This window comes from Cheilinus undulatus, linkage group 17, assembly GCF_018320785.1.
Source record: "Cheilinus undulatus linkage group 17, ASM1832078v1, whole genome shotgun sequence".
NCBI classification, from domain to species: Eukaryota; Metazoa; Chordata; class Actinopteri; order Labriformes; family Labridae; genus Cheilinus; species Cheilinus undulatus.
This window is the reverse complement of record NC_054881.1, coordinates 4,099,746-4,116,468: the sequence shown is the minus strand read 5'-3', so window position 1 is coordinate 4,116,468 and position 16,723 is coordinate 4,099,746. Positions and strand designations below refer to the sequence as shown.

At 38.2% G+C, this 16,723-nt stretch overlaps 1 protein-coding gene across 1 annotated transcript; it reads right to left on the bottom strand.

Moving 5' to 3' along the window:
* Positions 1–115: 115 nt before the first annotated feature.
* LOC121525222 (nuclear factor 7, brain-like) lies at positions 116–13,592 on the bottom strand. Its single transcript, XM_041811091.1, has 2 exons — positions 12,449–13,592; positions 116–309 (listed from the first exon to the last, which is right to left on the bottom strand). Exons 1-2 carry the CDS (start codon positions 13,590–13,592, stop codon positions 116–118), a joined length of 1,338 nt encoding a protein of 445 aa, XP_041667025.1.
* Positions 13,593–16,723: the final 3,131 nt, after the last annotated feature.

Below are 16,723 nucleotides of genomic sequence, written 5' to 3'. Positions count from 1 at the left end.
GAAGCTGGAGACGCTGCAGACAAACAAGAAGCCACTCCCTGTCCCTGAAAGTTCCTTTCTCTTTGGTTCTGAGTTCTTTTAAAGTCTGCTTCAGTGGGTGGATTCAGTACCTGGTTTAAGTGGAAGTACTCTCAGTATCCCAGTAGAACCAGTACTCCCAGTACTCCCTCCTGCTGTCCTTTCTCATTGGAAGTGGTGCTGGTTTTGGCGCAGAGCTCTCTCTGCCAGAGTGAGCGTCTCTGTTCAGGTCAAAGTAACAGTCTGTTTTATGGTTGGTGTGAGATAAGGCAGGTGAGGGGGCGGAGCTTCCTCAACGCAGGAACACAGAAACCAGTCTGATTTTTTCATGAAGCAGAATCTGGAGATCAGGAATGATTTTTAATCCTCTATGTAACAGGAATGATCTTCTTCTTCTGTGGTGTCTCTGATTTTTACACTAACATCCACTGCTTCAACAACAAGGCCTTATTTTTATATCTAATGTCTTTATTGTTCCAGGTCAAAGGTCAGTGTAGAGAGAAGTGGTGTTTGTAAATGATTAACCAGGATAATAAAGCTCGTCTGTGGAAGTTGGATGGATTGACAGGAATCTTATTCACATCAAAATTAAAATGCAACAAAAATTCAACATGTCTCTGAGAGCCACCACCATCCAACCTTACTGTAAAGTAGAGGTTCTCAGTGTTGGGGTCGAGACCCCCTTTGGGGTCGGGAGACGCTGAGAGGGGGTCTCCTGATGCCTTAAAAAACTAAGAATATATTTAAATGACACAATTGCTACTTCATCCCAGTTTTGCTTTATTTTTTTTTTTACCAGTTTCCAAACATTTTTCCTATCAATTTCTTCAATTTTAACACAGGTTTGCCACTAAAACCCATTTTTGTCCATTTTAAATTCTTTCTACCACTTTTTTTTTTGCCTATTTTTGCCACCTTTAAACCAATTCTTGACACTTTCCACCTATTGTTGCCCTTTTTGTCCAACAATTGACACTATTAACCACTTTTGATGCCTATTTTTGCTCATTTCAATCCATTTTAACCACATTTCATCATTTGATATGCATATTTTTGCCAGTTCAACCAGTTTCTGTCAAATCCTGCCTTTTTTTCTGCCTTATTTAACCCTTTTTTTCGCCAGTTTATATCAATTTTTCCCATCCCATTTCACCAAATTTCCATCCATTTTTTTTCACTTTAAAACCATTGCACCCACTTGTTAATCCCCTTTTACCATTATTTATGTCCATTTTACTACTTGAATATATGTTTTTGGTAATTTTTTTGGCACTTTTGCCTATTTTTTGCCGCTTCTAACCCTTTTATGCTACTTTTAAAATCCAATTTCACCACTTTTTCCACCAATTATTGCCATTATTAACCCATTTTAGCTATTTTAAACCCATTTTTTCTGTTTATAACAGAAGGGATTTACATTTTTAAGATGTCTATTTACTACACAAATGAATTAAAAAGGATATTTGTTTCTTTGATAAAGTGGTTATCATTCAGGTTGAATAGAAAATAAGGATATCACAGCTTAACTTTACAATGGACCATGGTTTTGCTGACCTCCATGGTCCCCCAGTTTGGCTGGGCCCCAGACGGCTTTCCCATTTATCCCCCTTTATGGGCAGCTTTGTCTGCACATGACTGTTCTTGATTGTTCATAGCTCTTCAACCACCTTCAGGTACAGTGGGGGTCCCCGGTCTCTGGCACCTTTATTTTGGGGTGGCGGGCTGAAAGGTTGAGGACCCCTGCTGTGAAGGATGCAGTGATGAGTGTTACAGGCGTCTCCTGTGATGAACCCAAGTGCAGAGTGGAAAACTGCATCCAGGGGTTTTAAAGTTGCTGACAAAGCAAAATATCACCATAATCTAACAGCGATAAAAAAGCTGCCTCAACCAGGATTTTTCTACAATGCAGAGGGAAATATGATTTATTTCTATAGAAAAAGCTGTTTTTTATGAAGTTTACCAAATTAGAAACATGTTTTTAAATGTAATTTTCTCATCAATCCAAATCCTGAGAAATTTGTTTGCTGATGCTCTTTCAACATTGGTGCCACCATGAGTTGTAATAATGATGCAACCTGGATAGAAAATGTAAATATAATATTACTACAGTTATTAAAGTTCATGATATAAGGTACAGGGTTAAAAGGAAAAATAAGTTAGATGTTACATAAATATAGTTAAAAGCATATTTCATTTACAGAGTAATGTGTTTAAAAAACATATAAAAGCACCTGGAAATTAGTTAAAATGATGTACAACGTAAATTGCAGTCGATGTATTTTTTTTTATTTTTTATTTTGAAAATCTACAGGAAGTGCTATGTGTGTGTACTACTGTTGCTGGTCTATCATTGTATTAGCTTTACAAAGTGGAACCGGAAGTAAGTGATATGCTAAGTGCTAGCTTAACACCGAGAAAAAAAAGACGAGAGAAGAAAGAAAACATGTCTAATGTTTTTTTTTTTGACGGTGAAGAGAAGTCTCTGAACTGTTAGGAAAATAGTGTGAGATGGAGGCTTGTTCTGCGCATGTTTGGAGAGCTTATGGACGTTTTTTTCAGCCTGAAGCGGACCTGCAGCTAAGGATTTGGAGAAAGTTTGAGTCTTTAGCTCCAGGCTATTAGCATTCGCTGGCTAAGCGGGTGAGCTCATTTAGATTAATAGCAGAGTTAAATCAGCTTGCCGTAAAGACTGTTTTTCATTTTCCTGGCCTGGGATATGAAGATTTGTTACTGACAAGAGTTAAAGACTGTATGAAGTAACCTTTTGGACTGATATTTTTCCAGACCGGACAGGTGTGTGAGGGAACGCTGAGATAGGAGGAGTGGACGTGACCGCACCGCCATCTTGGGGCACGCCCTGGCCTTTCTTCTTCCAAAAGTGGAGCAAACAACTAGACATTGAGCTTCAAAACAAGGTACCACTTTAATATTTTGTTTGGCTCATAGAGTGAAGCTGCCATTAAAGGGATATTTCGGGATTTTTGAAGTTGGGTCATATGAGGTGCTTGACTATAGTAGTAGCATTAGCCTCTGGTGTAATTTGATCCTGTGGTTATTAGGAGCTCAGAGAGAGCCAGAGGCTGAAGATGGGAACGTTTTGTCTGTGTAAATTAAGGAGTTTTAGGAAAAAATGGGCCAAAAAATATGTTGGCTCGCCTGTGCGCTGTGTCGAAAATGTACAAAGCGCTTAGTTCCTCCCAAAAACCCCCTCTGTGTCAGGCACTAATTTACGGTGCAGGTTTTGCCATCTTGTATCCTTCCGCCTCCACACACTGTTCACTGTTTACACATCTGCTGGTCAGCTGTGTGGGTTGCAGTGTAGCAGGGTCAAGCCATCGGTTACTACAAAGCGTTGTGAGTTTTTTTATTCTGTTTTTTTTTTTTGCAGAGTCAGAAGATGCCGCGTTTTTGCGTTTATCCAGGTTGTTCAAACAAGCACACCTCCTGGACACCGTACAGATTCCACCGTATTCCACTATGTGACATCGGTCTTCACCAACTTTGGCTTTAATATGGATATAAACACCCCACCTTCTGCACTGAAAAAGTTTACTGCAGTGCCCATTTACCAAGCAAAACTATTTCAAAGGATGACCAAAACACAAGCATAGGTTGAATAACTCCCCTGTACCTACACTTCAGGTAAGCACTATTTACGATATAAACATTTAAAACACAGCCAAACGCTCGTACATTTACAGGAAATTCCATTGCAAAGTCCAAGCCATGAAGCACAGCTTCCTGATGCCCTACAGTCAACTCCAAAGATGTGGTTTTTCACAGCGATGGGTGGGCTTGTATGACATCTAATTTCAGTGCATTTTTCCACTCTAGTACTTGACACATTGTTTTCATAAGGTAAGCATCTTGTGCCGACTGTAGCTTGTACAGTTGCCAGCGATTAGAGAAAAAAGGCAACTGTCATAAGCTTACCTGGATGACAAATTTCCATTTGGCCCTTCTGGTCGGGGTCTGTTTTTCCAGTTTATCTTCAGAAAGTTGAAAGTCGATTCTGGATGGAGTGTGATGCAGACTGCAGGCGTCTGTGAGCCGCTATCCTCTGATTCAGTAATGTCCTGAAGAAGTGTTGCAACTAAGTCCCACTCATGACAGCAGTAGCTCTCCGAGTGGGTTGACATGGGTTCACGTTTTCCACACCTACACCTCCAGGTAACTCAGGATCTCTCCTGCTCTAAACTTTAAAATGATGGTTCTCTGGTCTCTCTTTCAGTCTGCTGCCTCCCCGTCTGTAAAAGTTCTTCAGTGTACACTGGTTCATAAAAATATCCTCCCGTATCCACAGTAAACGGCACATCATCATCACTAGTGTCGAAATCGCTCATGTTATCATTGTTTTAGCCTGATGTGGTGTTATTATTCCTGTAGAACGCCGCAGACCCACACAGCTGACTGGCGGATGTGTAAACAGTGAACAGTGTGTGGAGGCGGAAGGATGGTACAGTATTACAACGGAAGGACAGTTAAATAACCGTTTAATACATTTGAACTGTCACTTTTACCCGTTAAAATACTCATCTAAATTTGCTAACACAGTAAATTTAACGTTCATTCATTTACTCCTTCATGGTTATTTTCTATTGCTACAGTGTGTGATTAAAGGTGCTGTCGCTTATGCTTAAAGGGTGAATATTAAAACATAGGACTAAAGAGCAGTAGGTAATTTGACTTCTATATATTCTGATAGTTCTTACCTGCAGTTTATTTACCTTAGAGTTAGTAAAGAACTCAGGGGCCCTTACCTTATTGCACTGGGTTTAGGTGGGCTACAATGACACTCTCAAAATCAATGTTTTTAGCTCAGAAAAGAGCATAAATGTAGTTTTCTCTGCATCCAGAACTAACCTGTGATTGGTCAGAGTGACTTCCAAATCATTAAAGCAGCTCTGAAGAGACCCCACAGCAGACTGAACATTATCAGTAGAGCAGTACAAAACTGTGTCATCTGCATACAGATGAATTTTACAGTTTAAAACCACAGACACAATATCATTTATAAAGAGTAAAAAGCACTGCACCAAGGACAGAACCTTGAGGAACGCTATTTGTAGGAGTAATAAATTCTATCTATCTATCTATCTATCTATCTATCTATCTGTCTATCTATGAGATAGCTCTGAAAACAACAATAAGACCTTTGAGGTTCAGATCAGTTCAGCAGTCCGTATGGGATTATCTTTACACCACTAATGATTAACAGTATCAGCGGCCTCAGGTGTTTTAAAAAAGTTTTGAGAAATTTATTAGGAAATTTATAAGAATCTGATTTAAATTTTTATTGTATCTTTTTTTTAAGGGGGTGGGGTTGATTTTCAGTGAATTTTACAAAAATTTTGAACATATATTTGTAGATTTTAGGAATTTTGATTTAAATTGCTAGGGGTATAAGCTTTAAAACTTTAGAGTATCTCATGGAATTTTGAAAGCTATTTGTAAATTTTTGAGAATTTACCTTGAATTTGAGGTATTTTTGTGTTTTCATGAATATTTTAAAAATAAATGGTAAATTTCTAAGAAATTGATTTGAATGTTTTAGAGAAATTTGCTTCGAATTTTCTGAGTAATTTTATGAAAAATTTTAACATTTATTTGTAGATTTTAGGAGACTAGATTTGAATTTTTGTTGGAATTATTTTTTAAAACTTTCTGTTATTTTCAAGAAAATTTAAGAAATTTTATTTGTAAATTTTGGGGAATTTGATTTCAGATGTTTGGGAAAATTTTCTATGAGAGATCTAGGCTAGGTGTTTTCATGAATATTTTGGAATTAAATTGTGAATTTTAACAAATATATCTAAATGTTTTGGGGAAATTTGTTTAGAAATTTTTGAGTATTTTTATGAGAAATATTAACAAATACTTGTAGATTTTGGGAGATTGGATTTAAATTTCTGGTGGTATTTTCTTTAAAACTTTCAGATATTTTCATGAAAATTTGAGAAATTTATTTGTAAATTTTGGGGAATTTGATTTGAATTTTCTGGGAAAATTTGCTTTAAAATTTTTTAAATATTTGGTAATTTGACAATTTTATTTGTAATATTTTGGGAGATTGATTTGAGGGTTAGATTAAAATGTGACATGTACTACTACAATTTTAAAGACAAGGGTTTTATACTCTACACATCTTGCAAACATTCAAGTGTCAACATTTCTCTAGAACAGTTTTCAGAAATTCCTACTTTCCTGTTTTTGTAAATGTTTGTCTTCTTAAAACTAAGAAAGACAAAATCATCCCTCCCTTCAATGCAGTTCATACCAAATTTACAATGTGAGAGAAATTTGTGTGTGTTATAATATAGAATGGTTTATAAGATGAGGAACTCCAAAAATAATCACAATTAGATTATTTTAAATTTAAATTTGATGTTTTCTAGATTATTTTGATGCCAATTTAAGTTTCCAGATTCTTCATAGTCATAATAACCAAAAATGACAATGTGGTCAGAAGTGTAAATCAGCGTTTTATTGGTGAAAATACATTCCATATGTTCATTCAACAATATATGAGTCATAATCCACCATCATATCATCATGCAGTGACATGATGGACAATTTCAACTGTACAGTGGGTCACATCATTGACAGTATGGCCCCCATAATGAATGAATGAAGCAAACACCAAAGGCTCTGTGGAGAAATGGGGAAAGGCTGAGATGCTAAAAAGATGTTAGAGAAAGGCTGAACGTCAACGGCCAAAGAACAAACTTCCGATTAGGGATGTAACGATAATGGGTATCACTATAAACCGTGGCAACATTCGAGACGGTTAGTATTACTGTTTCAAATTTTAATTACCGTTAAAACCATGTTTGATTACCGCACTTTGAAAACTCGCTGTGATACTGCTCAACTACTGGAGAAGTGGCAGCGCTCTGTGGCAGTAATGCAACTTCATGGAGGCCAGCTGCCGTGAAACATCATAGAAGAAAAAGGAGCAGCGCTCTCTGAGACTCTGGTGTGCGTGTGCAGTTTGAAAACATGGTGAGAGAGAGCGCGAGAGAGTGAGAGAGAGAGCGAAAGAGTGAGAGAGAGAGAAAGAGCGAAAAAGAGAGAGAGAGAGAGCAAAAGAGCGGGAGAGAGAGAAAGAGTGAGAGAAAGAGAGAAAGAGAGAGAGCGAAAGAGCGAAAAAGAGAGAGAGAGCGAAAGAGCGAGAGAGAGAGAAAGAGCGAAAAAGAGAGAGAGAGCGAAAGAGTGGGAGAGAGAGAAAGAGTGAGAGAGAGCGAAAAAGAGAGAGAGAGCGAAAGAGTGGGAGAGAGAGAAAGAGCGAGAGAGAGCGAAAAAGAGAGAAAGCGCGAGAGAGAGCGAAAGAGCGCGAGAGAGAGCGAAAGAGAGAGAAAGAGCGAGACAGAGAGAGAAAGAGAGAGAGAGAGAGATAGTACACAAGGGTACATGAAACAGTGAAAGTGTTCTTTCTGTACCGGTTTTTCTTAGATCTGTAAGACTAGATCTAGTCTTGAGCACTGTATTCTTGGATCTTACCTACAGTTTGCACAAAGTGCAGCTACCTCTTATGGCCATAAGGTGCTGTCTTTAATGCACATGTGTATGTTTGATGTTAATATTTTAATGTTCTGCCAACAAAGTACATTGTGTGTGTTATTTTATTTTATTAAAAAAAAACTTGGTTAAATGGTTTCAGTGTGTGTATAAGTACTTCTGAACATTTTGAGCACATTTCAACAATACTGTGATAATAATGATAACCGAGATAATTTTGGTCTCAATAACCATTTTATGAAATTTTCATCTCGTTACATCCCTACTACTTAGTAAGACACATTTTATTACATTCCAGTTTTATAGGAAGCAAAGTAATACCGAGCATGTCTGTCTCAAAATAAACGGACAAGACATTGATAGAGTAAAATCTACAAAATTTTTGGGAGTGTATATTGATGAACTCTTAAACCTCAAGTTTCATATCAATGAGTTAACATCAAAGTTGTCAAAGTATGTTGGAATGTTTTTCAAAGCTAGACATTTTCTCCCACTCCCTGCCCTCCTAACATTATACAGGTCTTTAGTTGAGCCTCATTTAAACTACTGTAACATAATATGGTGCAACACTTTTCCTAGCTGTTTAATAAAAGTACAAACTCTGCAAAAGAAGATTATATGTGCCCTGTCATGGACTGGAAGTAGATCTCCCACTGCCCCTCTCCTTCGCAGATATGGTATCAGGTTGTTCATGGTATGAGCTATAAACTGTGGGATCTCGTTCCAATCTGCCGTCCTCTGCATACATACAACACTCAGAAGAAACACTATATTATTGGGAAAAAACGTAGGCTTAAATGTACCAGTCTGAGTGTTGTGTGCAGGGGACCGCAGATATGGAATGAGACTGATGACAGCATCAAAATGTCACAGTCTTACTCTGTTTTCAAGAGGAGTTTAAAGAAGCTGCAGTTGGCAATGTATAATTAACTGATGTTGCTATTCCTGATTAGTATTTGGATGCATTTTGTTTCATTGTGTTTCTGAACTAAACTGCATCTAAATGTACTAATGCTGGTCTACTGATGGCTGATTGTTGTTGCTCATGCTTATTCAGACTGCCTTATGCTGTGGGGTGTGGACTGAAAATCATGTTCTTGACCATGGTTCACCATCTCTCTCTAGAGTATGGAAATGCTTCATGCTTTGCTGTTGAAGAAAGGACTTGATACACTTTGAATTAGTGTTGGACTGATGAACTGTGAAGGGGCTAATGTGTTGTTGTGTTTATTGGTGTTTTTATGTATTGTGTTTATTTGGTATTGTTTCATGTCAGGACACCCTCTTAAAAGCTTTTGGAAGCTTACTTTGGATATCCTTTTCATGCGCCTATCATTCCCTGGCTGTTTGTTCAATGTCTGTTGTTTACTTGGTGTATGAATTAAATAAATGATGGTGATCAGATAGAGTTTTGTCCGTCACCTCCCCACTACCTCCTGTAGATCTCATGAATATTTAATTAGCCATGTGCTGCTTATGTAGATCAATAAACCTGCACTGAGCAGGAAGGAGTATGCTCTCACAAAAAAATGTAGGTCATAGAAAAATGACTTCTAGTTTATATTAGAACTATTCAACCCTTAACTAATGCTTCTTTAGGAAATAAAATATGACATATGTATTATTTGCCGTTTATTTAGCTATTGGCACATTTTCCAGCTGAACATGTTGGCCGTTCATATCTGTTCAGCAGTTTCATGTCATAATATCCAAAAAAAACAATGTTGGCTAACATAAACCCAGCGTCCTTTAAAAAAAAGATTAAAGACAGTTTAATGACATTCTGTTCAAATGAGTTAGCGTAAAAACATTAAACTGTATGTAAGTATGTACTAGCAAAAACAGTTTTCTAAATAGTTGCTCATTACGTACATATCTTAAGTTTGTGACCATTTTTAAATCAGATGTGAAATCCATATGTCCTTTACTACGTTCTCTAACTTGTTGAGTAAAATAAAAAATTGAAAGTCATGGCAAAAGACGAAACGTTCACTTTACAAGTCAACTTTCATTAGAATACGTGGCTTAACTGGCGAGAGTTCACCACAGTAATGGCGGCTATTCAACTTCTGGTGTTTCTCCAGATTCGTCTATAGCTGCCGGTCAGTTTGGCTGTGCCAAAGACTAGCTAACTAAGAATATTTTGTCACTTTTTAAATTGTTTTTTAATTCAGTTTTGTTAACGCACTATACAGATTTAGTTGGTTTTCATGTACGTGTATAGCTAACTTTTTATGTAGTTTCAGATAACGAAAGTTATTTTTGAATTTTAGTTGTTATTTCGTTCATTTATGTTAACTGTAATGACCTTGATTCAGAGCACATTCACACATTTTTTAGTCCTCATAGAACATACCCACTATCAGTGTTGTTCACCTAAAATGAGTCAGCCCAAAGTTCAGTCCACCAGCCTGAATGATCCTGATGACATTCATGGTTCATGATTTTAGGGAAAAGATTGAACTATTCCACATCCATCATTATAAATGTAAATATTCTCATATGTGTGATAAATATCCTGATGAACTATGGATTTACATATTATCTAACCAAACCAATGAAGTTTTCTGACCATACAGACGTGGTTTCAGTGGTTTTTGAAATTCAGCTTTATAAAGGTCTATCTCATGTTGAAACTATCTCATGTAGCTCCACTGAGCTACTGTAGCAAAGCTTGCTATGCATGAAAAGAAACAGCTCAGTGATGCAACCACATCAACGATGCACAGGAAGTTATAACTCATAATTTAATGTCTTTAAGTTGTTTTCAGTAGAGACGGAAAGTTCTGGATGCAGAAAAACTGAAGCACCTTTTCAAGTTACTGCAATAACCAAAGAACTGTCTCAGAAATATTTCACAATGAAATCATTTCTGTAAAAATGCGGGCGCTGTCACCACACAAACTAGTTGGGCTTTTACTTTGAAAATGCTTCACGTTAAGCGTACTTGCAGTGACGGCTTTGGATAAATGGACAGATAGGATACAGACACAGTGGAGCAGAGAGATCTGTCTGAAGCTCTCAGTGCAGACAGCTTCCTCTGCTGCTTGGCTGATGTTCATACGTTCAGTAGTTTCAGACTGAACCATGCTCACCCTTCCGCTCATGTTAGGAGAAACAAACTGATGCAAAGTTGACTAAAACCCTAAGCCCCCTCATCAACATGGTCACACACAACACTGCCTTCTTCTAAATGAAGAGTTTACCCAATAAAGAGTTTACCAACTAGGAATAAAACCTCCTCTACATGGACTGTTCCACAGCTGAATATAGGCAACAACACTGAGAAAAATCTGTCAGTTCAACCTTTGCTCTAACCTACACAATATTCAGCTTATATTTTCTGAAATCATTTTTTGGTCCTTTTATATTTTGACAGCGTTTGCTCCTATAGCAGATATTTGTGTGTGTGTGTGTGTGTGTGTGTGTGTGTGTGTGTGTGTGTGTGTGTCTGTTCTGCAGCACTTCCTGTTGCAGACTGTGTGTCAGACACTAAACAGAGCCATTATAGGAGACTTTATCTGGTTCTTAAAGTGAACTAAGAGGGTTTGAGTTTATCTGGTATCTGCAGAACACACTGGACTGTTTGGTTACTGATGTTATGTTGCTGATTGATTACGGCGCTGACAGCTGTTATATGAGTGTCAAAATGGACACTGCGAGATAAATGTAGAAAAGTTTCAGTAGCATTTGTTTTATCCAGCAGCACACAGGGTAGAGGCTTTCAGCTGTGACCCAAACAGGTGATGGAGGAACCCTCCTGATGAATTTACGTCCACAATAATTCCACAAGAACCAGAAAAAATGTAAATCCTTAAAAGTGTGTAAGGTTAATCCAGAAGTTTTGTTGACAAAATCAAACCAAGAACTAAAATTGGGGTTTAAAAACCTTTTTATTTTGACAAAGCTTCTGCAAAAATATGTACCAAAAATACTTGAGAAATTCAAAAATCAAACCTGATTTGATTAGACTCAGCAAATTTCATTGAGGAGTACAGGCATCAACAGCAACGAAAAAATGGATTCTATGAAAATTTAATGATTACATGAATAAAAAAGGATTTAAAAGTCAATTTAAAGCAGAAACAAAACATATTTCAGCTTCAGGAAAGTCATTTAATAACAGCAGAATGTGGATTCTGTCAACAAATGAAGCAAACACCAAAGGCTCATTGGAGGAATGGGGAAAGGCTGAGGATGCTAAAAAGATCTCAGAGAAAGGCTGAACGTCAACGGCCAAAGAAAAAAGTTCAGATCCATTCAGAAGTCTACAAACATACACTTAGCAGCTACAATAAAGAAATGAAAGTGCTGAGACAGCAGCACATCTCAGATATCATCCATGAAAAGTCAAACAATAGCCACTACCTGTTCTCTACAGGTGATCAATGGATCAATCCCCCCAGATCAACCCCCACTGACTTCTTCTCTTCAAACAAGTTTCATGAATTTGCCACAAACTTCTCGTAAAAATGAGCAGCATGAAATCTAACAGCCTACAACTACAACACAGCAATTGTGAGCTTTTCTGTTTGTGGCTTAGTAAACATGTCCATCATAGATCCATCATAGATTTGTTGACTGTAAACCATGAAAGGAAAGTTTCTGTAGTCAAATATCAGAAGTGACTGGATCAAATGCCATCATAACATCATGTTTGTTTAGTTTGGTTCCACGCTCACAGAGATCTTCTCTGGGAGAATCTGCAGTGAGGAGTTAGACTCAGTATAAAAGTATGGAAGCATCCTGTCAGTGAAAGTGTGTGTGAAGGAGTGTATGAGTGTGTTAGTATCAAGATCAGAGAACGACAGCTCTCCTCTGTTACAGTCCAGATTCACTCGGATCCTCTTTGGTTCTGTCTGCACTGAGAGAAAAGTCCATTGACGTGATGGTGAGTGTGTTCTGTATGTACCATCACAGAATCCCACTGCCCAAACTTCAGACCAAACGTATCCCTTCCTCTCAGCAGACTCTGTTAACACTCCCAGGTACCAGTCTTTACTGTCTCTGACCTCGACGTCCCAGCTGTGAGTCCCTGAGTTAAAGCCCTCAGAGCCCAGGACAGCCCAGGGATAACCAAGCCTCTCTGAATTATCATGAAGTCGATGCCAACCTCCTCCTAGTCTCACAGCGGTCAGATCATCAGATAGGCTGAGGTTTGTATGAGCTGTGTTTGGGTCTAGAATGACAGGCGTGTAGGAGACCACGTCCTTCAACCTCGTCCAGATCTTGAAGCCCAGGTTGCCCAGGTGTTTGGCCTGGTCTATCAGAGCTCCTGAGGGCAGCTGTGGCTCCTCCAGCAGGGGGCGCTGCTGGACTCTCTCCACTGCAGCCTTGTAGTTTTTCAGGAAGGAGACATCTTGGGCCGTCAGCTGGTCCTCTGTGGCTCTGACTGTCTGTGAAAGATCTGCTATCTGTGCTCTCAGAGCCTCCATCTGCTCCTTCATCCTCTGTCTCTTCTGCTCCTCATCCTCCCTCAGTGCACACAGCCTGGCCTCCTCTTCCTCTGCTAGAAAGTGATGAAGCTTCTTGAACTGCTCCTTGATCTGCCTCTCTGTGTGTCGGGCCTGGACCTCCATGTGAGCTTCTGTTTGATCAAACTTCACTTTAACGTCTTTAAGAGCCTCTAACTTCTTCTTTGAGGTCTGCAGAGTTTCCTCAAGGTTCTTCTTGTGTTGTTGAACAGCTTCATTGATGTGTCTGATCGTGTGTTTTGCGTGTTTTTCTGAATCTCTGCAGATGACACACACCAGCTCCTGATGGTCCAGACAGAAGAGTTTGAGCGTTTTCTGGTGGAGACTGCAGAGATCCTCTGAAGCTCGTCGTTTTCTCTCCTGCAGAAAAGTCTCACACAGATTCTTTAAAGCAAAGTTAGGAAGTAATGATCCCTTTGAGTGTCTCCTCTTACAGATGGGGCACTCCTTGTCCTCCTTCTCCTTCCAGCTCTTCTCCACACACTCTCTACAGTAGCTGTGGCTGCAGGACAGGATGACGGGATCTTTAAAGATGTCCAGGCAGACCGGACAGCTCAGATCCTCCTCTAACTTGGACGCCATTTGTCTGGAGTGAAGCTGGAGACGCTGCAGACAAACAGGAAGCCACTCCCCGTCCCTGAAAGTTACTTTCTCTTTGGTTCTGAGTTCTTTCAAAGTCTGCTTCAGTTGGTGGATTCAGTACCTGGTTAAAGTGTAAGTATTCCCCGTATCCCAGTATTCCCAGTAGTCCCAGTACTCCCTCCTGCTGTCCTCTCTCAGTGGAAGTGGTGCTGGTTTTGTTGCGGAGCTCTCTCTGTCGGAGTGAGCGTCTCTTCAGGGCTGGGTCACAGTCTGTCTCTGTTTGCAGTGAGCTGAAACAGGAAAAGGGGCGGAGCTTCCTCAGAGCAGGAACACAGAAAGGAAGAGGAATGATGACTGATTTTTCTCACTAAAGACTGAGGTGGTAGAAATAGAGTAAGGAACTGCTATGACTTTTCTCATTTCTAACTTTTATAATTTTTAAAATAGAGGCAGAATTTTTCAAACAACCTGCTCTCCTGAAGAAAATATTTGGTTCACAGTTATAATACTAGATCAAAATTGCAATTTCAGCTGAAATTGTGTGGTGATGCTGAGAGCTGAATGTGGAAGAACTGCTGAAAAGAGCCAAAAGCAAATAAATAAATAAATAAATAAATAAAATAAAAGCTAAAAATGGCATTAAAGTAGCTGAAAATGGTGTTCAATAGCTGAAAAAAGGATAAAAACAGCTGAAAGTAGCCCAAATAAGCTGAAAATAGCATAGAAATAGCTGACTTTTGCCTAACAGTAGCTGAAAATTGCATTCAATGGCTGAGAAAGTATAGAAATAGCTGAAAATAGAAAGAAAATAGTTATATTCTTAAAATTATAAAAGATTGAAATGATAAAAGTCATAGCATTCGAATGACAAAGAAAAAGTTTAAATGGTGTCGATATGACAAAGTATGAAGGAGGAGATGGCCGGCGTGGAATAATAATAATAAACAAAATGGCAGACGCGAATACCAATAGTGTGGATGCTCAGCACCCCCACTAATAAACAACAAAACGCAGTCACACATCTCCTTTAGCTCACAAAAAAGATTTCAGGTCAAAGGGATCAAGGGTTTTTGCACAGCGAGCTTCAAAGTGTGACCAACACCCCTACAGCTGTTCACCTGCTCTAATATAAACTTCCATCCTGAGGGTCTCACTGGGAGCTTTCACAACCATTTTTTTCTTTGCTTTTTCAGCCATTGAATGCCAATTTCAGCTACTTTTAGACTATTTTCAGCTATTTTCATCCTGTTTTCAGCTATTTTTAGGCTACTAAAGCTATTTCTTTAATCATTTTTAGCTATTGAATGCCATTTTCATCTACTCTTATGGTATTTAATGCTCTTTAATGCTATTTTTAGCTATTTTTTTGCTTCTTCAGCTATTTTCAGCAGTTCTTCCACAGTTCAGCTCTCAGCATTCCCACGCAATTTCAGCTGAAATTGCATTTTGATCTAGTTTTAATCATAGTTTTACTTCTGTGCCAGTGATGGTTGTCCTTCTGGAATGTTTTCCCATCTCCACAGAGGACCTCTGGAGCTCAGTCAGAGTGACCACTTCCTGTTCCTGTTTCACACTTCCTGTTTCATGAGCAGCAGCAGCACTGGGCAGTGGATATTTTAAGTCAAATGTAAAATCTATCTATCTCAGTGGTAAATTGCTGCTTCTTCTGAATAGGCCTTGTCAATCCCAGCAGTCAAGTGTGTTACTTCTAGCGCAGTGGTTCTCAACCTTGGGGGTGGGCCCACTTAGGGGTCGTAAGACACTAAGAGGGGGTCTCCAGATTCCCTAAAAAAAGACTAAGAATATTTTTAGAATTCCACTCTTGCCACTTTACACCAATTTTGCCCAATTTTAGCCAGTTTTCATAATTTCTTCCCACAAATTTTAACACATTTTTGCTATTTAACACTTTTAAGCCCTTCCACCACTTTTTCTGCCTGTTTTTGCCACTTCTAAACCAATTCTTGCCCCATAAGCCAAATGTTGCCTCTGTTGACTCATTATTGCCACTATCAGCCCCATTTTACCACTTTTTATGCACAGTTTTCCCATTTCAACCACATGTGACTATCCAATATGCCAGTTTTTGCCAGTTTGACCTAGGGCTGTCACGACATCAGATTTTCACTTCACGATTATCATGGGCAAATAATGTCATGATAATGATATTATCATGATATCACTAAAAATGTAAATAATGGGACAATCAATCAAATGTATCTTTAACTTTATTTATGTTGTGTTCTCTCTTTTGGCAGATGAATTACACTCTAAATACTTGTCTAAAGAGGTACTGAGACAATATGACAACAGTAACTGTACAACTACATATAAAAAGTGCAATTACACTCAACAGTTAGTTAAAAGGTAACCAGATGAACTGATAAACAGCAAATCCACAAGGTGCCACATCTGCTGTAACTACAATATTAACTGAAACAAAATCATTTGTGGATAGCAGGGGACACAGCATTGAAGAATGAAAACTAATGACTTTGGAATAATCCACTGTCTCCTGAACAATCCCCGGCATATTTTTCTTTTGCTGTTTCCATTCTGTTTCCAAACTGTGTTCAAGTGGCTGGGATCATTTACACGATATTATTATATGCACATTTTTAACACGATATTGAAATTTAATTTTTTGATATCACGATTATTGTCAATATCGGTATATCGCAACAGCCTAGTTTGACCAATATCTGCCTATTTTTTCTTTCTCGGCACCATTTTGTTAGTTTATAATGATTATCCTTCACATTTCACCAGATTTCCACTGATTTTTGCCAATTTAAAGCCTTTCAGCCACTTTCTAATTTGTTTTACCACTATCTATGCCCATTTTTGCCACTGTAACTCATTTTTTAATTTTTTGGATAACTTATTGCCATTCTTATATAATTTTTGCCACTTCTAACCCATTTCTGCTACTTTTAAGATCCAATTTCATCCCCTTTTCCATCATTTTTGACTTTATTAACCCATTTTTTCAATCTTTAACCCATTTTAATTATTTCTTTTTAACAAAATAGATCTAAATTTTTAAGAAGGCTATATACTACACAAATGATTTAAAAAAAGAGATTTGTTTCAATGATAGAGTGGTTATTTTTTCAGGTTAAATAGAAAAT

Coding starts and splice junctions, on each gene's coding strand:
- LOC121525222 (XM_041811091.1), bottom strand. CDS start 13,592: ATGGCGTCCAAGTTAGAGGAGGATCTGAGCTGTCCGGTCTGCCTGGAC. Junction 310..12,448: donor GGCAGTGGGATTCTGTGATG/GTACATACAGAA, acceptor TCCTGCGTTGAG/GAAGCTCCGCCCCCTCACCT.